Below are 21,032 nucleotides of genomic sequence, written 5' to 3' on the forward strand. Positions count from 1 at the left end.
CCACATCATCTCCAAATTTTGACATCATGCCATGTATCCAATAAATTTAAGAAAATCAGAAACAGGAGCAGCCCAAATACCAAGCTCCTAATGACAACTTCTAATCCTAATCCATTCTGAAGGTTACCATTAATTACAATTAGTAATAGCATTTAGCATTAGTAGAGGCACATGATAAAAGAAAGCAAGCTTATACAGCATCACCCAAAAAAAAAAAAAAAAAACCCTTCCCATTTCACTTATCCATTCATTCCAAATGTTTATCTAGTTCCACCTTGAGTTTATTTAAGCTATCAACTTCCACAACAACAGATGGAAGTTTGTTCCAGCAATCAATTACCCACTGGCTAAAGGCAAACTTCTGCACATGTATTCTACAACTGTCTTACCTCAGTTTGAATCTATGTCCCCTTAGGATTGTAATCTGAGCAAGAGGAAGAATCCCATCAGCATCAAGCTTGCTCAAACCATTCAAGGCCTTATACATCTCCATCAGATAACCTCACAAGTGCCTAGTCTCCAGACACTGTAATTTACAAAACTTAAGCCTTTCTTCGTAAGAGCAATCCTTTGTTTCATTCGCTAATCTTGCTGCCCTTCTCTGTATTCATTCCAGCAGCTCTACATCCTTCCTAAGATGAGGCCTCCAGACCTGTATACAGTACTCAAGGTGTGGCCTAACCATTGCCTTATAGGGGATAATCACCGCCTTATCCCTGCATATCATTGACAAGACACCATGAGCTACTCTTGCAGACCATTTGCACTGCTCAGACAACTTCATATCTGACTGCACAATTACCCCCAGGTCCTTTTCATTCTTTACCACCATGACAAAAATTTCCTCTTATGTCTTGCAAAGTCAAGCCTTGAGTTAACTATTGGGTACTGCTACCCATATGCAGTACTTTACATTTGTCAATGTTAAACTTCAGTTTCCACCTCTCAGCCCATCTGCTCAACCTTTCTAGATCCTGTTGCAGTAAAGTACTCTCATTGGTGTCATTAACAACCCTGCCAACCTTCGTATTGTCCGCAAACTTAGACATTAAACCTGATATACTTTCATCAATATCATTAATAAATACAGAAAACAACAATGGACCCAACATTGAACCTTGGGGAGGCCTCCACTAATAACATTTGTCTATGAAGAGCAGTGTCCATTGATTACCACTGTCTTCTCCCACTCAACCATCCCTTTATCCATAGCAGCAATTAAATGTCACACCAAACTGACTCAACATTACACTGGCTACCCATGTCAACTGGATTCAGTGCCTTATATTTTATGTACTTCCAGTTGACATCGGTGGCCAGTGCAATGTGTACAGTGTGGTTTTCAGCGTCTTTGTACTGTCTAGATTGGAAGAACTTTAATAGCTCTTTTCACATGGCTGAGTTGGTCAGTCTTGGATGAGGGTTGCAGCCTTCCCCATCCCAACTTTTAGGGAGATCTGGTTTTCAACCTGAAAAACCCACCACACAATACACTGATGCTTCATGGCTTTAAGTTTCAAAATGGTACAAAATATAAAATAGCTAATTTTGGCATTTAACGATTAACACAGAACTGGAGTAATCATAATTTACTCTCTCTGACATATTTGGGTTGAGAGTTGGAAATCCTGTTGGGTTTCTATCACAATATATCTATGCATAATAGAGAAAATGTTAATAACCTCTCTTGTTCCTAGATATTAAATTGTCATTACACACCTGCCAAATACATTATCTACACCAAATTAATATGGATCCCATTTGACAAAGCCTCAGTTGTGTACACGGCTAAGTTCTTAGCTATTTGCTAATGTTAGGTGCCAAATCAACTAAGGCTATGAGACATCAGTATAATTGTATCTGCAACTTCATACAATCTTTGGTCAGTTTGCCAGATAAAAAAAAAAAACCAGAGTTTCTAGGACATGAAACCATGCAACCATCCTCTGATTTCAACTAACTCAGCCACATTGTAAAAAAAGTATATAAAGAATTTGAACTCTAGCCTTTTCCACTGGTTATAACCACTGTGCTACGCATAGATTTGCTCTAGACAGCACTGTCGTTTATAAGTTCAAGACCAAGACAACTTGTGACTTGCTTCAGAATGAGATTGATGGATCTAGTAAAAAAAAAACTTGATTCTTAGTTATATACAATAATGTTCCATAGGTCTCAATTTCCTCCATCTTTTATTCTAAATTTACTTCAGTAAATTAACCCTTCAAGTAGTTTACCAAATGTGTGTGACCTCAGTGAACTTTCTGCTAGCAACAAGCTCTGAAACAGCTCTTTTGTGAAATCTAAGTTTGTCAAAAATTAAAACCTTGTAAATAAATGCTTTCAATTATTAATTTGTTCTTATTTGTCTGCCTAACACACATATGAAATGCATATATAACACAAATTAATCAAATTCAGATTATTTATTAGGGTCATCCCTAATTGATTACATCACCCATGTGCTGTGTCTGTAAATTGTGTGTGTTCTCTGGTCGATTTGCCTGTTTTGCTAGACGAAACCCCCCAGTTTCTGGGGGGGGGGAACCTTGCTATCTATGCCTGAGACCGACTAACTCAGCCACGGAGTGAAAAGAGCCCATTAATCTGGTTTGAATCCTGTCATCGACAGGATTCAAACCAGAGCCTTTACCACCTGGTGTGGGGAGGACGGTGACGATACCACTGTGCTACCTGTGCAGACGCATATACAACACACTGTTACCACTTCATTCAATTTCATCAACTTCTGGATCTAATTTCCAGAGAATTAGATTTTTTAAGCCCATATTGGACAACACCGGCCAGCCGATGCACTCTTCTTTGCTGATTTTTAAAACTTTTCATGATGCCATATATTAAAACTGTCTACTATTAGTTGGAAGCACAGATAAGAGATGGCAGCACATACTGGAAGATTAAGACATAAATTGACAGATTTGAAATTTATCTGAAATGATCTTAAAAATAAAAATACAACTGAAAGAGTTAAAGGGTTAAAATAAACCAGTTACACACACAAAAAATAAATTCCGACCTACTTGTATTGCTTGAATTTGGTCTGATGTAGGCTTCAGAAGAGTAATTAAAACATTCTGTAAAGTAATGTTAATTTTATTAATCACAATTTTTGCACAAAAAAATAATCTTTCAATAATATGAAGGTCAAACTCAATAATTAAGGAGCCTTTGAGCTCTAAAATTCTAAATAAGTTTATAATGGTATTAAAACAGATAATCATTCTATGAAGGAAATTAGTATGAATTAAAAAAGATCATGTACAATAATAAAGGAAACTGACATACAGAAAATAATTAAAATTCTAAGAGGAGCATAAAGAAGGCTGCTGGGGATAAAAAAAAAATTGTACGAATAACTTAATGAATTCACAGCTATAGTACAATACATTTCTACATAACTACACACCATTCCAACCATACTGCATTTATTTATTGCATTTTGTGAAGGTGGTTTTCATGCTTTCTAAAGAAATGTCTTCCAATGATTCCAAATCGGTTTCCCACAGTTACCCCCCCTTCAAGTTTTGTCTGAAAAATGCATTCCACAAAGGGATTCAAGATGTCAAAAATAAAATTTACGAAAAATTAAATAAAGAGTGACTTAATTGTTGAAATCTATACTTGTAAATTTTAGTCTGCATAAACAATGTCTTATGAATAGGATCATTGTTGCACAGCAAGCACCACAAATAAATTTTTTTCTTAATCGCCTCCATCGATTTTAGCATTCTAATGCTCCTATCCTGCACCCCTAAACAAAAAACAGCTTTACCTAAGATTTCAGGGTTAAAAAAACGTGTTGCAAAACTGTCTTCGTCACTGAATATGATAACATTTATCCGAATCTTTATTAAAAAAAAAAGGTTAAAATTTCACACAGCAAGTTCATTCTCTATTGTTTGTCTAAAACAGTTAATATTCAGGCCACTCAACAATAGTGAACAAGTTCAACTACTACTTTGAGATATTTTTGTGACTGATTTCGAACTCTGACACTTATTCTCTGCTTTCCCAAAATTTTCACCTCAATTTTCAGGATTTAGCATTTCATAGGGCTGCCCAAACTAAAATGAATCTCTTTCAACAATTCTTGTTTCCTTTTTAATTCTGCAAACAATCTTGCCATTATCAGATAACTTCGAAACTTTTCCATACATTTTTGATTCTACCTCGCATCATTAACATAGCAATAACATCATTAAATTTTTTTTTCACATTCATCAATGACCCTAAGAGGGTATCTGTAAATGCTTCTGTTTGTGGGAAGAGATGGGCCAAAGCAGTGTACAGGTGAAATTTAATGACTACTGATGAACTTAAAACAAAATGCAGTTATTACCGATACAAGGTAGGAAAAAAAGTTCAAGTGATGAGTTATTATTTAAGCAGATAAAATTTATAAATAATTATATACCAAATTTTCAAAACAATGATTTGGACTACTTAAGCATTTTTTCCACAAGTTATATAATTGAAAAAATATTCTGTAAAGTTTGCCCCCTCTAAAATCAGTGATCAATTCTCCACATAAAACTGATACCATAGGCTCAGACTGCATGTTTTCAAATGGCATACTTGCATACTGTTCAGTCCAATACTAACATTTTGAATATCAAATATAGAAGACAACTGCATGAGACCATAGCATGTTGCTAAACAGATGACGACTATCATCCTTTTCCAAAGCCATGATTCCAGCAAATTCCACACTTTTACTGTAATCTTCAGGCTGGAATTGTCTGATATAATAGGGTTTCCACACATGAAAGTAAAGATTTTTCTTTGCAGTATGAACTTTATAACTGTTTTAATATCCTTTTCTGTTTACAAGAATTATGAATTTAAAATCAAGACTAGACTTGAAAAGTTTTTAGAACTGCCTACCATCTTGCAGATATCCCATCCTCAACTAATTATGATAAAAAGAAAAGTAAAAGAAAATTAGTATCGCAAGAATCAATGGTTGCATTAATGCATAATCCACCGCATGCTGCTTATAATAAATTAAAATAAAAGTAAATAAAACATACGCCAGTAGCATGGCAAACCAGTAGAGAAAAAGTAAACGCAAACCATACATAATAAAACAATAGGGGGACAAAGGGTTTGCTTACTTCCTTTGCTGCCTCCTTTAACATAACTGGATAGATCCCATCCACCCCTGGTGCCTTTTTTATGTTTATCTTCAAAAATTTGTCCTCCACTTCACTCTCAGTTATGACAAAATAATCTAGCTCACTGCCAGAGTTTAATTCACCTCTAGCATTCTCCTCCCTGAATAACTCCTCATGTGTGAATGCAGATACAAGATACTCATTTAGTTTGTTAGCCACCTGAGCATGATCATCAACAGTTGAACCTCATCAATATCCAGTGGACCAATCTGACTCATCCCTTTCCTTCTAGAGTTTACATAGGTAAAGAACTCTCTGCTGTTTTTCTTTGCATCCTTTGCCCAAGATTTCTCATGATTTGCCTTTGCCTGCCTAATCTCCTTTGTGACTTGGTTACAGACCAGCTTATATCTATCAGAGGTTTCCATGTTACCCATTAATTTATATGTATCCCATGCATTTTTCTTCTCTGCCACATGTCTCATTAGTTCATTTGACATCATTTAGGCCTAAACCTTGAACAATATTTCTTAGTCGGTATATAAAGCCTAGCAACTACCAAAATTAATTCTTTGAATGCCTCCCATTTTGAATTTGCTATTGGTAACATCATCAGTTGGTCCAACCGCATAGAATTTAAATACTGTCTCAGACCTCCGTAGTTATCTTTACGAAAGCAAAAATCCTTCCCTTTACCGCTGATGGTAGTCACCCCTTTGAGTAAATCCCACTTCAGCACACTGTGATCACTGCCACCTAGTGGATCCTTTATCTGCAGATTCTTAATGATAGAAGAATCACTACTGATAATCAGATCAAGAGTATTACTCCCTCTAGTTGCCTCCCGAACATGCTGATGTAGAAAACAGTCAACCAATAAATCCACAAAAGCCTTGCTAGTGTGTTAATGACCAACCCACAAATTCCAGTCAATATCTGGGAAATTAAAGTCCCCCATTATAAGACACACCGATTCACTGGCCCACTATTTCCCTGTGCAGTTTTTTTTTTTTTATTATACTCAGAGTCATTAGGCCTATAACACACTACTACTCTCAATTTTGATCCCCCAGTGCCTATGTCACACCAAACCGACTCGACACTGCACTGTCCAATGATGTTGACTGGCTGCACTTCCTTGAATTTTGTGTATCCTGTATATCCTTCCTGTACACATTGTACTCCCCAAATTCCAGTTCTGCATTCCTTTATCTGTGTGACACCACGTCTCTGATATCTCAACAATATCTGCCTTTGATGTTTTGACCAACACCTCAAATTCATCAAATTTATTTACCAAACTGTTAGCATTGGTGTATATGCAAGTATACTTGCTCCTGTTCCTGTTCTTAGCTACCCTAACACAACCAATGTGATTGCTTGTACTGCAATGACTCCCAGCAGTCTCTGAAATACCCTGCATCTTGTTTTCCAGTCTGCTGCTCATTCCAATAGAAGCAGTACAAGAACCACTTTCACCTCTGCCAGCGGCTACTGTTAATCTATTACTCTGTATATCCCCCCCAAGCTAGCAGTTTTCCAACCCACCTAACACTGCCTCAATAGCATCAACAAATATTCTTGCACCCTTTCTATTTAAGAGTATCTCGTCCCTGTAGAAGCAGTCTCTTTTGTAATTTTGTAATAATTGAGAGCAAAGTGGAGGAGAAATTGTTTTACTTAAACATAAGAAAAGAACCTGGGGTGGACGGGATCTATCCAGTTATATTAAAGGAAGTGGCAAGGGAAGTAAGCAAACCCTTTGCCATAATTATGGGAGCAACCTTGGACTAAGGGGAGGTCCACATGGACTGGAGATGTGCAAATGTATCCCCCATTTACAAAAAGGAATCAAAGGGTGACACCAGCAATTACGGACCTGTTAGTCTTCTGTTCCAGGGAAAATAATGGAGACCCTGGTTAAAAAAGCATTGCAGGATCATCTAGACAAGACTGCAGTAATAATTCAAACACACCATGGGTTTGATAAGGGGACGTCTTGTCTGACCAATCTGATTGGCTACTATGATGTGGTCACAAAGGAACTGGATGCAAATAATAATTTTGATATCACATAAGGATTTCTGGAAAGTTTTTGATACTATTGCACATGGATGACTACTGTACAAATTGGAGCAGTATGGCTTTAAGGGAAAGTTGCTATAATGAATAACAGGATGGTTGAGTAGGAGAAGACAGAGTGGTAATCAATGGACACTGCTCTTCATGGACTAATGTTATTATTGGAGTCCCAATATTAACATTAGTCCATGAAGGTTTGGTGTTGGGTCCATTGTTGTCTTTTGTATATATAAATGATATTGATGATGGTATATCAATTTTAATGTCCAAGTTTGCAGATGATATGAAGGTTGGCAGGGTTGTTAATGACACTAATGACAGTATGCTGCTGCAACTGGATCTAGAAAAGTTGAGCAGATGGGCTGAGAAGTGTAACTGAAGTTTAACATTGACAAATGGAAAATAATGTATATGGGTAGCAGATAATGAAAAAGACCTGGGGGAAATTGTGTAGTCAGATATGAAGTTTTATGAGCAGTGCAGAGAGGCTGCCAGGGCAAGTCATGGGGGTCTTGTCAATGATATACAGGAATTTTGCTAGTAGGGATAAGGAGGTGATTATCCCTTTGTATATGGCAATGGTTGGCCACACTTTGAGTGCTGCATACAGGTTTGGAAGCCTCATTTAGGAAGGATGTAGAGTTGCTAAAACGAGAACAAAGAAGGGCAAGAAAACTGGTGAGGGATACCTAGGGGGTCCTCTTACCAAGAAAGGCTTAAGTTTTGGAAATTGCAGCATCTGGAGACTAGGCACCCACAATGTGATCTGACTGAAGTGTATAAGGCTTTGAATGGTTTGAGCAAGATTCTTCTTCTTGCTCAGATTATGAACCCGAGGAGGCATAAATTCAAATTGAGAAAAGACAGTTGTAGAATAGATGTGCGGAAATTTGCCTTTACCCAGGGGGTAGTTTATTGCTGAAAGAAAACCTCCATCTTTCGTTGTGATAGTTGAAAGCTTAAAGAAATTCAAGGAAGAAATGTACAAACTTTTGGAGCAAATGGATGGGTGAAATGGGAAGGTTTTTTTTTTTTTTTTTTTGCTGATACTGTATAAGTTTGCTTTCTTGCATCATACACCTCTACTAATGCTATAGCCAATTCAGAAAAACAGTGCCCATGGAAGAGTCTATAAAAACAATGTCTGTAAGACAGAGAATGGACACAGATGAGTCATTAATTAACCTTGCCCTCTTCTCAATGGAATCTAGATGCCTGAGACAGAAGTTTTGGGGGCATACCCCAGTTGTGGTAACAATATTCTATGGTAGGTCAGATTTCCAATTTATACAGAGTGAACAGCTGTTTGGAAGAAAAATAATGCTGAAAGTAAAAGAGAGAACCCAGTTTTTTAGATGCAAAGGAAGCAATATTTGTAATGTGCTTATGTCAAGAGATCAGTGTCATCAAAGATAAACGTAGGAGTAGAATACTTTTTGCTAGATATAAGACAGGACAGGACTGAGTTTTAGAAGGATTGAAATGAAGTAAGTTAACTTTGCCCCACTGGAGAATTACCTGGAGATCAGCATTTAAGGAATTGCTACCAGATATTCGAGAATGTGAAGCTGTTTGTGCAGGGCAAGGTTTCTCAAACTGGAAGGTGGAATGCAATGTGCTGTCATCAGCAAAACTATGGATAGGATTTCCGGTCACTGGAAGAAAATTATTAATATATACGAGTAAAAAAGTTGTAAAAAGAACTGAATCTTGGGGAACACCTGCATTAGCGGAGAGTTTGGAAGACAGAGCCATCTGCAGTGAGCGGTCAGAGAGAAAACTGGATACCAACTACAAAAAACAGTTGGGCAAACCATAAGATCGAAGCTTATTTAGAAGACCTTTATGCCAAAACGATCAAAAGCCTTTAAGATGTCAAGGGCAACTGCTTGAGTTTCACTAAACTTGTCCATTGAATTTGTCAGTGGAAGGGTAACATAAACCAGAATATCACCAGTGGATCGACACTGGGAATCCATATTGCCGACTGTTGATCGGCAATATGGATTCGGATAGTTTAGGAGTTGGTGAATAATAGATTTCTCTATTACTTTAGAAAGATTAGAAGTAGGTGCAATGGGATAATTTGGTTGTGTGAATTCATCTCCGTTTTAGGAACTGGCTGAATATGAGGAAATTTCCAAGCAGAAGAGAAAACACTTTTGGAATAAGTAAGTGAAAAAAGGTGACAGAACTGGAGTAAGTTCAGGAACACTGTTTTGAGACCAAGTGAAGAAATACCACCCGGACCTAGAGCTTTCTGAGCATCAAGATTGTTAAAAATCCTTCTGACATCCTTTTGACAGAAGACCACAGGAGACATTGAAAGAATTTTACTCGGAATGGTAAGTGGTGGTTTACCAAGATCATCAATACATGCATTGGGTAAAAAAGCAAGATGCTAGCAGGTCAGGTTTATCTTTGGCTGAAGCAGCAATAGAACCATCTGGTTGTGACAAGTGGGAACAGAGATGGGCAAAACTTGCAGCCAATAGTTTTGGTAAGAGATCAGAATGCTCAACTACCATTTGAACAAGAAGCAAGTTTTCTACTCTTAGCCTACTCCAAATTTAATTTGGACTGATTAATAACTGCTTTACAATTGTTGCAAGCTCTGGTGTCAGAGGCAATAAATGAACCGGAAGGTTTGGATACAAGCCAATTACAATAGGCAACACATTATATTCTTCTCTTGAACAGCCTTAGCACATTTATTAGAAAACTAAGGTTTAGCTAAAGGATGAGATTTTAAGTAGAGTTTGTAATAAAGGATTTCATTCCTATAAGAATAATTTCACCGACACAATCTGAATAAATGTTGCCATCAGAAGAGCTGGATCTGTGGCTAGAAAAACAGAAGCCAGCTGGAATTGTGAACATTCAAATCACCCAGGAAAATTACCTCACTTTTAGGACAACTGGACTTCAGAAAGTTTCAAAGAGAGGAAGGCAAAGAGTTCCGAGTGATTAGTAGAGTTGGGAGAACGATAGAGGCAACAAATGAATTTGACAGAGTATGGTACAGAGAAGATCAAAAAGAGGAGATTCCCAATTACTAAGTCTCTGACAGGGAATATCAGAATGGACATAAGCATGAGTACCACCTTTGAAGTGAAAGGAATAATACAGCAATAATTTGGACAACTGAGATGAGCAGTGGTTGAATCAACCAATAATTGGGATTCTGTGAGAAAAAGCACATGGGGTTTCGCACACCGTAGTGTAAATGGACATTGAGATTAGAACTAAGACATGGTTATTTTTTGAAATGAATGAAGAAGTTTTTGGGAGGTTTAGATCTTTTTGCAGATAACTTTGTTCTATCAGTTTGACAATTAATGCTGTATTGAGATAGGGTGGCAAGGACATGCTGTATGAAGTAATGAAATTTTTGGATATGGGTACAGATGGTAAGAATATACCTAGCTCCTTGACATAATGTGGCCTCAACAATGGCCCCACGCACACTACTTGGACTCCTTCCCATCAGTATCTGGCAGAATAGAGGCAGCAAGATTATACGCTAGTTGCTCCAGAAGCCTCCTAGAGGTTCGGGTCCGGTGGACTATCTAGTGGCCAGCCTGCGAATATCGTTTTAAATCTGAACTCTCAAAATGCAAGGAAGATTATATCCCGCCATGATGTTCATCATAAAATCAAAAGGCATCAATAATACTGCATGATGGAATTGATTGGGGGATACCAGAGCTTTGCTCTGAATACTAAACATGGTTCCACCCCTTCAAGCCATCAATAAGCAAAGTGGTGGTATTGCAATGGTTGATGTGAGTCGTCTACCACCTAGTATTGCCTGGTAACACAGAAGAGTAGCAATCCTCCGTGTGGTGTGGGCACCACACCTCGACCCCTGATTACTTTTGTTCACACCTGGGTGGTCATCTCTAGTATGCTAGCTGCAGTATTTCAGGACTTGCACATGAGGGTTATACCCAGGATTACCAACATTGCCACAATCATGAAAGTGCAAGAAGAGGATATGGCTGTCACAGACCATACAGACTTTATACACTGGTGTGCAAAATTTAAGAACCAGTCAGTTTTTCACCTGTAGCTTCTCATAGGAGTGGTCTGGATACTGGAAAAGCATACCAAAGGAAACTCTTGAGGTACAGAAATGAGGAAGGAAACAACACCGACACAAAAATGGAAACAAAACAGTACAGAGAGACTTTATTCAAAAATGGCAACATAGCACTGGCTGCCATGATACAGATGCATCACTGCCGAAGATGGAACAAAGGGAAGAGGTGGTCCTCAGTAGGAGATATGGCCACCTCTATTGTCGATGCAGACTTTGCACCACCTGTCCATACTTAGAACAATGTTGTTGATAAGTTCTTGTGGTAACATCATCCATTCCTCTGTCAGTGCCATCTTCAGCTGGTGAAGATTTTCTGTTTCTGATGGGTGTGGACGTGCTGCTAGGCATCTCCCCAGAGCGTCCCATATGTGTTTTATGGGATTTAGATTGGGGGAAACAGGCAAGCCAATCCATAAGAATAATGTCCTCACTTTCCAAAAGCATATCAACAGCTGCAGTGCGATGGGGTGTGGTAATATCATCCATAAACAAACTTGGGGCCAATGGCACCTCGGAGCAGATTACCTCAGTACAGTAACATGCACCAGTTACAGTACTGCCTTCCAGTATCTGGAGTTGTGTATGTCCATTCAAGATAATGCCTCCCCAGACGAGAACACCTCAGCCGCCATACTGATCCCTTTCAGTGATGTTTGTGAGGTGATGCCATGTGCCAACCTATCGCCAGATTAGCTGACATCCAGAATCACTGAGACTGAATCTACTCTCATCAGTAAAGAGTACCTTAAGTAAAGATTTTGTGGTTGTAACCCTTTAGAAATAGTGTTGGTCCTTAATTTCTACACTGGTGTGCAAAACTTATGTCCACTTGACTTGGCGACTTGGGTGTCGCCTGAATATCAGTTTCATCAGTGTATAGACTCCCACATTGGCATGCCTAAGAGCATGTTGGTGACAGTCTCAAAGATCAATCTACAAATGAAATGGTACAGTTACAATCAGGACCAAGCCAGGCTATAATACTGCCCTGGTGAAACTTCTTATTGCCACCCCTACCCCCTTGCAGTCATTTTTCTTATATAAATTTATTTTTGCAAATTTAAAAAAAAATATTTCCAAAATAATTTTTAAACACAAAATAACATGATACTTGAAGTAAAAAATAAAAATATATATTTATTTTGCTTTCAATGCAGACAATAACAAAACTATATAAAAACTTAAAATTAAAATGTAAATAATAATAATAAAACAATAACAAAATATATAAATTTAACTTGTCTTGCTTTGGCTGACAAATTTAAGAAAATCAGTCATATTTTTCATATCTAAAGAATTACAAATATAACTTCCTATAGATGTTATTGCCAAGTTATTTAAACCTTTGTTGATGCATTGATGAGCAGAGGTAATTTCTTATTAATTTTAATTTCAAAAAAGAGCGTTCACCACTAGCAACTGATACGGGCATTGTTAACATTATTCTTAATGAAATAAATATACAGTAGACTCTCGATTTTCCAGGATAGATGGTAAAAAACAAATCCCAGATGATCAATTTCCCGGTTATTCCAAAAATACAAAAGTCCCCGACATACTTAAGGATATGTTCCAGGACTTCTTACTTTGTCGAGTTTTACGTAACTCGGGAATGACTAATAACATATTGCTACTATGTTATTATTGACAAATCTGAATTCCACGCAATACCTGTTAATGTTTGGCCATTTTGATACATCCATACTATAATGATTCCTTAGATATTAAACAGATGCACCGTTTTCAAACTTTTGAATAATTTCAAGTTTTTGTTTAACTGAAAACGCAACTCTTTTGCGTTTAACCACCACTTTTGAGATTTCTAAACAAACAAAAAAAAAAAAAAATTTACTATAAAAAAAAAAAAAAAATTCCGACACACTTGACATAAATAACGAAACAAAATTTGTCCTTTTGCTCTGCAACGGAACACAACAATCAATGCGACACAGTAAAACAAACTAAATATTTGGTCTCTCTCTCTCTTTTACTTTTGAGCGGCGGACGTGAAGACAAGATAATAGGTACGCTAATCTCCCGATGATGACTTATAATGCCGTTTGCCGCTTATTTACGACTTGCAAAATATCTGTTTATACCTATTCTAGTTATTACTTGAATTTCGCCCCCCCCCCCCTTTAAATTTGGTGTCTTGAAGTGTCCCGGTTAATCGAGAGTCTGCTGTATTAGCAAGCAGAGTGGTTAAAATTATTTTTGAATATAAAACGTAATTTCTTGTGGAGTCTGATTCACGGACATAATTTTGAAAAATTTGTATTTCATTTGCAAGATCAACAGCAACAATATCTTTTGGACATTCCTCATGTTTTAAAATTTCATATTTTGACATTTTACTTAGCTCACTATATTGTAAAAATTAAAATTGTTATTATAAACCTTGAGCTTCCCATTCTTAGGTTTTCTTTCGAAAAATCAGTGTCAATTTGCAATGAGCTAGCAATTTTTGCTGCGTTTTCAAGTACATGTACAAAATGCTCATCTGTTCTAAAGTTTATAATTGTTTCCTTTAATTTTATTAAATGCGTTAGTGATGTTAATATATCCGATTGTGTATTTTGTAATAATTTGCTTCCAAAATTTACATTAGATAAAACGTCAAACTAAATGATAGTAGAGCACAAGAATTTAAAAGATCTAATTTTATTTGACAATGACTGAGACTGATGTTTTGTTTTTAACTCGAATTTTATCACAATCTGAATATATTTCATAGAGATCATCATCAATTTGTTGTAGATTGTACTAGAGGTTTTATAGTATCAATTCGACTTTCCCAATGCGTGTCTGACAAAGACTTCAGCGAAAGATTTGAAACTTTGTTTTTTTAATACTGACCACTGTTTTAGTACTAGAAAAAAAATTAAAGTTCTTGTATAATTCCAAAAAAAAAAAAAAAAAAAAAAAATCAATTTTCTCAAGATATTTTTGTCGCATTACTCACCACTAAATTCAAAGTATGTGCAGTGCAAGGTACGAAAAAGGCTTGGGATTTTATATCTAAAATTTTTTTCCTGAAGACATGTTTTCCTTTCATATTGGCCCCTGCCAATATGAAAAGTCTTGCCCATGCATATTTTGAATATTAATGTTACATTTTTCCAAAAATTCAAAAATGAGTGTAGTTAGCCCACTACCAGTCATATTTTCAACTTCACATTTTTTAGGTTTCTGTTATTTTCAATAACAGAAACCTAAAAAAATGTTCCTTAATTTCAATTTTTTGTTTCATCATTATGAATTGCAAATCTTAAAATAATTGTCACTTGTTCCTGATGACTGGCATCAGGTGTACAATACAAAATCAAAAAATAATATTTAGCTTCCTGTAACTGATCTAAAATTTGTCCTTATACTGTTTTCTATTATATTTAAAATATCATTTTGAATTTTGTCTCCTAAATAATGTGACATGCGAAGTTTTATCAATCTGAATACGTTGGATGTGTTCCGATAAAGTGGAATCAAATTTGACAATCACTTGTATTAATTACAAAAAAGTTTCCATTATTGTTATCGAATAATTTTGAATTAGTACCCCTTAAAGCCAAAGTGTTTTGCTAAATATTGAATGCAAAGAACAACTCTTTAATACTGGTTGCCATCTTATTTTTTCTTGATTTATCAGACTTTAATGATGTGCATCTACTGTATTTTGTAATTCTAAATTTTTACGCAAATTTATTTGTTAGTACATTCAAGCATGCATATTGCTTTTTTCGTGAATATTCAAATGTCTTATTAAATGTTGCCAATCTTTGAATCCACCATTTACAAGTGGAATTGAAATAGTACTATTTAAAAATAATTTACAATTATAACAAAAGGCTTCACTCTTACAGGGCAGAGCAGACCAAACACCAAATCATAACTATATGAAAATGTTGCACATTCAAGGTCAGTCTGTATAATCTTAGAATATCTAAGCTATTGGCATAATCTTAATCATATGTAGGGAAAAAATGCTTTCCTAAGCAAAGTTAGGTGTTAGAGTTGTTGTTCTTTGGTTTTTAGGAGCATTAGCAACTAAGGCCATATTGCTCTGGGGATATGTGGTGGTCATTCCCTGACCTTTCTGCATCCTCCGTATTTGGTAGTCACGGGTTCGAACCCCGGTCCAATCAAGAAGCGTGTGCTGCGCACTGCCGCTCCTGCCCACGGAGGCGCCAGGTGTTAGAGTAAAGATGACTATATACTGCAATGGTGGAAGGAACAGAAGCTTTCTAAGAATGTAAATAACTTTATTATAAAGCTATCATTTTTTTGATTAATCAATATCAAAATCTGCATATAGTAGAAAAGTTTAAATTAAAAAAAAAAAAAAAAAAATAGAATTGTATTATTTTCTTTATAACTGATTTTTTGCTATTTTCATGTTGAATGTATAAACTTCTTTAGATTTTTTTGCTTTAGTACAACTAAGGCATATAATAAAATTAATAAAAATATATATATATTTACACACACACACACACACACACACACACACACACACACACACACACACACACACACACACACACACACACACACACACACACACAGAGTTGCTTTCATCAATTTACAACTATTCATGCATTCTTAAAATGCATCTGTCAAACGTTTTTTTTTTTTTTAAAAAGATGTTTATTAATTTTTTGACTATAAAAAAAAAGGATATTTTTTAAAAATAAGCACTGGTGGTTACCTGAGCAGGTTCTTTCGATCTGGATGCTACTTCAAGAAAGTTTCGTTGAGCCTTAAAAGCTGCTTCTACCATGTCAGCCTTAAGGAAATAAAATTTTTTATATTTAACACTTTGCAACATAATCACACTGACTGAAAATTTGATTGTAATATATATAATGGGAATTAATTTCCAAAGGAAAACAATTTTGAATAGTTAGATATGCATCATTCAGAAAAAAAAGAACTTATTACAGTTTCAAAAATGGACAATGTTAGATTTGAACAGTTGTCAAACTGCAATGTATGAGTTCTAACACAAGAAGCAAGCATAAACTTAAAAATGGTAGATTGAATAACAAAAAAGTTCTATTCAAGTAAGTACTTCCCACATTTGCCCTTTTCAAATCAATGCCCCCAAATGATGTGCAAGTTCAAAAGCTTTCTGTATATATCTATATATAACACTTCATATATACCACTTTTGAAGGCAAGAGAACATAAGAGTGTGCCAAATGAATATCACATGTATACTGTCAAAGCAACTCTAGAGAGTTCTCTCATACATGCTGGATGCTGCTGTGGTGAAGTAAAACTTTGCCTAGCCATGCTTGTGCATTTTGTTGTATGTCTGGCCTCGTTTTAATCACGAAGCAACTATCACTTGGAAAACAGCTTCCTGTTTTCAGTCCTTGGCATGCGAACCTAGGCTGTCTGCCACCTGTCTAGACTATGGGGTAGAATTTTGCTCAGCATGGCCTGTGCTTGTTAACAGAAGAGAGTTCTTTATGGGGGGGAATGCGATACACATATCAGTCCACTTGATATTGATGGTGGTTCGACTGTTGATGATCCGCCAGGTGGCCGGCAGTACAAGTTCATGGTCAATTGTGCTCCCTAAAGTAACTAAAATTTAGTAAAAAATCTAGCTTATTACCCAATATGATGGTTATAATCTTATGGCAGACGCCAAATGCTTTCCATTTATATGGGTCATGGAGGCACAAGACTTATAGCAGATAAGTAACTTTTAATTTGTGTTTGAACAATTTTGTTAAAGCCAAAGCAAACCACTGCCATTGTCTGACCGGCTAAAGGTCACTGCTGGGAAGAGTGCTCCTTGGTCACTATATTGCCTTCGGCAGAGGTTGCCCGCCCACCCACGACCACCTGTAGTTAACCCATTAGACTTTTGGTATTGTTCTTCTTCAGACTACTGCAGAATAGTAAACTGACTACCCCTCCCCAATTAATGCTTGTTTTGGCATCTGCTGCTATAGCTATGCATAATGTCTGAAAAAAGGAAATGCACATTGTAGAGTTTCGCTGCGCTCCTGCAGGCAACCGCACCAGTCCTCGGGGGAAGAAAACTCGAAGGGGGTTCCCTCCTCGATCCCGATGACTAGAAACAAAATTCAGACCACAAAACAAGCTTCCACGGCAAATGGATACATCATACCTGCCGCAGACAACTCTCCCGGTGGCGATGATGCTGATTGTAATGGGGGGGACAGCGATTGTGCTCCCGCAGCATCCACGAAGAGACTTCCTCCCCTCAAGAAAAAGGTTCTCAAAAGACTTGAAGCATCTGGTTCACTCCCCCCTAAACAATGGGAGGATGAAGGGAATGTGACGAAATGCTGAATTTATTCAGCAAAGATTTTCCCAACCTTAAAATTATACACAACCCGAGGCACAAAATGGAATACTGCCTCCGTAGCAAAAACAGCAACGTCACCAGGGCCGTATCATTACAAATTTCGCACTGCTGGGGCCCTAGAGAAGCAGTTATATGAGGTCATCATAGAAAATGAACAGCTGAAGGCCGCCAATTCCCAACTCCAACAATCTGATCAAACCCTACCTGAAGTAACCAAAAACCCAACTACAGCAGCTCTGAATATCGGGCTACTCTCCAATCAAGCTTCTGATGAAGGTACTCAGCACCAGTTGTCTTATGCTGCCACGCTCAAACTACCTCAGATCCCCACCAAACACTTCATATATACCACTTTTGAAGGCAAGAGAACATAAGAGTGTGCCAAATGAATATCACATGTATACTGTCAAAGCAACTCTAGAGTTGCTTTGACAGTATACATGTGATAGATCCCACTCTGGATAGATCCCATCCACTCTGGGATCTATCCAGAGTGGATGGGATCTATCAACAATTTCTCCTCCACTTTCCTCTCAGTTATTACAAAATCATCCAGCTCACTGCCAGAGTTTAACTCACCTCTGGCATTCCCTGCCCTCAATAACTCCTCATGGGTGAATGTAGATGCAAAATACTCAGTTTGTTAGCCACCTGAGCAGGATCATCAACAGTTGAACCTCATCAATATCCAGTGGACCAATCTGATTCATCCCTTTCCTTCTAGAGTTTACATAGGTAAAGAACTCTTTGCTGTTTTTCTTTACATCCTTTTCCAAGGATTTCTCATAATCTGCCTTTGCCTGCCTAATCTCCTTTGTGACTTGGTTACAGACCAGCTTTTATCTATCATAGGCTTCCATGTCACCCATTAATTTATATGTATCCCATGCATTTTTTTTCTCTGCCACATGTCTCATTAGTTAATCTGACATCCATTTAGGCCTAAACCTTGAACAATATTTCTTAGTTGGTATGTAAAGCCTAGTAGCTTCCAAGATAAGTTCTTTGAATGCTTCCCATTTTGAATTTGCTGTTGGTAACATCATCAACTGGTCCCACCGTATAAAATTTAAATACTGTCTCAGACCACGGTAGTCATCTTTACAAAAGCAAAAACCCTTCCCTTTGCTCCTGATGGTAGTTACCTCTTTGAGTAAACCCCACTTCAGCACACTGTGATCACTGCCACCTAGTGGTTCCTTTATCTGCAAATTCTTAATACACGAATGATCACTGCTGATAACCAGATCAAGAGTATTACTTTCTCTGGTTGCCTCTCGAACATGCTGCTGCAGAAAACAATCATCCAATAAATCCACAAAAGTCTGACTAGTGTGGGAGTGACCAACCCACAAATTCCAGTCAATATCTGGGAAATTAAAATACCCCATTATAAGACTTTGATTTACTGGCCCACTATTTCCCTGAACAGTTCCTTATTATACTCATCAGAGTCATTAGGCCTATAACACACTCCTACTCTCAATTTTGATCTCCCAATGCTTATGTCACATCAAACTGACTTAACACTGCACTGTCCAGCGATGTCAACTAGCTTCACTTCCTTGGATTTTGTGTTTCTTAACTAATAGTATAACCCCTCCTCCTTTCCTATCTTGTCTATCCTTCCTGTACACATTTTACCCCCCAAATTCCAGTTCTGCATTCCTTATATCTGTGTGACACCACATCTCTGATATCCCAACAATATCTGCTTTTGATGTTCTGAGCAATACCTGAAATTCATCAAATTTATTTACCAAACTCCTAGCATTGGTGTACATGGAAGTATACATGCACCTGTTCCTATCCTTAGCTACCCTAACACAACCCATGTGTTTACTATATAGAAGAGTAGCTAAGAGTTACTATATAGAATAGCAGCAGAACTAGTACGCAATAAGACTAACTATGGAAAATAGGATGCTCACCACCCCCTCCCAGACTTCGTATAGCCCAGATCAATGGCAAAAAACCATCTCAGTGGCAACACAGCTTCATCCTCTAATGGATGGGTTGAATCTAGATATCCTTCTCCTTCAGGAACCCTACTGCATCCGTGGAAGGGTCTCTGGCTAACCCCTGGCTTTCAGGAAATCCAGACGACAAACCAATTGTGCCTCGCTGCTATCATCATATGAAATCCAAACCTCGTAGTAACACAGATAGAATCACTTTGCACTCCGAACCTAGCTGGGGCTACAATAGAAGGCAGCTGCGGCTGCCTTCTATTGTAGCCCTTCTATTGCGGTCTTAATGGCATACTTCCAATTTGGTACTGATACCCTCCCGCACATAGCTTGACTGGAACAAGCTCTTGACCTCCTGGAGAATTCTGGTGTCATTTTAGCAGCAGATTCGAATGCCCGGTCGACACAATGGTTCAGCACCTCTACCAATGCAAGAGGAGATGTTAGATGAATTTATTGCCTCATGTGGCCTTGAAATCATCAACAGACCTGGACAACCAACCACCTACTCTTTGGGAACTGGAGAGTCTAACCTGGACATAACACTGACTACTACTTCTCTTCGTAACAGACTCCTTCAATGGCAGGTGCATGACACGGCCACTACTAGCGACCATCGCCTCATCACCTACGGCATTACCGATTCTGCCTTTCCTCGTCAACTGTCTATCCAGGATATTGCAAGATTCTCTACTAAAACAGCGAACTGGGACTGGTTTGACAATGTAATTCAAGACGTTCTTCAGGCTGCAGCTAGCAACTCTTACCAATCAATGAACAGTGTGCAGAAAACAGACTTTGTGCAGAGTCTGCTTCTCAAAGCTTCCATGAAAAAAATATGCCAGGAACCCAAGATCTGTACCATGGTGGTCGCAGGAACTCACTATTCACAGGAACCTGCTCACATCTTAGAACAGTATAGAGACCGATTCAAAGCAGTCCGCCGTGAATATATTAACAAAATTTACCATGCCAAGCAGAGTTCCTGGCGTTCCCTTGTCGAGACTGAGGGGGAACCGGAATCTGTGAGGTTTAGTCCACAAACTCGTGAGGAATAAGCTGGGATCCATGGATGTCAAACTGTCCGCTCTGATGACTCATCTGAGACTACACATTGGGAAGATACAATCAACTGGATTCTGGATGAACTAATATATCAAGACATCACCAACTCTGACATACACAGGAAGATTGCAGCACAAAATTCCAGCTTCCAGCCAGACATTATGGAGGAACTATTCACAGAGGAGGAAGTCAATGCAGCAATTAAAAAAAATCAAAAAAAGGAAAGCTCCTGGTCTGGATTTTATTGAAGGCGAGACTGTGCAACGTCTCTGGGCCATTGCTCCAATGATACTTCTTCAGCTCTTCAACACCTGTCTGAGTGAGGGCAACTTTCC

At 37.6% G+C, this 21,032-nt stretch overlaps 1 protein-coding gene across 8 annotated transcripts in view; it reads right to left on the minus strand.

The window, feature by feature from the left end:
• Positions 1-21,032, minus strand: part of capt (adenylyl cyclase-associated protein 1) — a 286,557-nt gene that overhangs the window by 66,198 nt on the left and 199,327 nt on the right. For all 8 annotated transcript variants that reach the window (XM_090389169.1, XM_090389168.1, XM_090389173.1 and 5 more), the window contains 2 exons: positions 16,025-16,102; positions 3,042-3,095 (listed from right to left, as the gene is read on the minus strand). In XM_090389169.1, coding sequence (XP_090245295.1) covers positions 3,042-3,095; positions 16,025-16,102 — 132 coding nt within the window. The remainder of the gene's footprint in view (positions 1-3,041; positions 3,096-16,024; positions 16,103-21,032) is intronic.

Source organism: Mastigoproctus giganteus, chromosome 14, assembly GCF_048544385.1.
Source record: "Mastigoproctus giganteus isolate SK-2022 chromosome 14, ASM4854438v1, whole genome shotgun sequence".
Lineage (NCBI taxonomy): Eukaryota > Metazoa > Arthropoda > Arachnida > Uropygi > Thelyphonidae > Mastigoproctus > Mastigoproctus giganteus.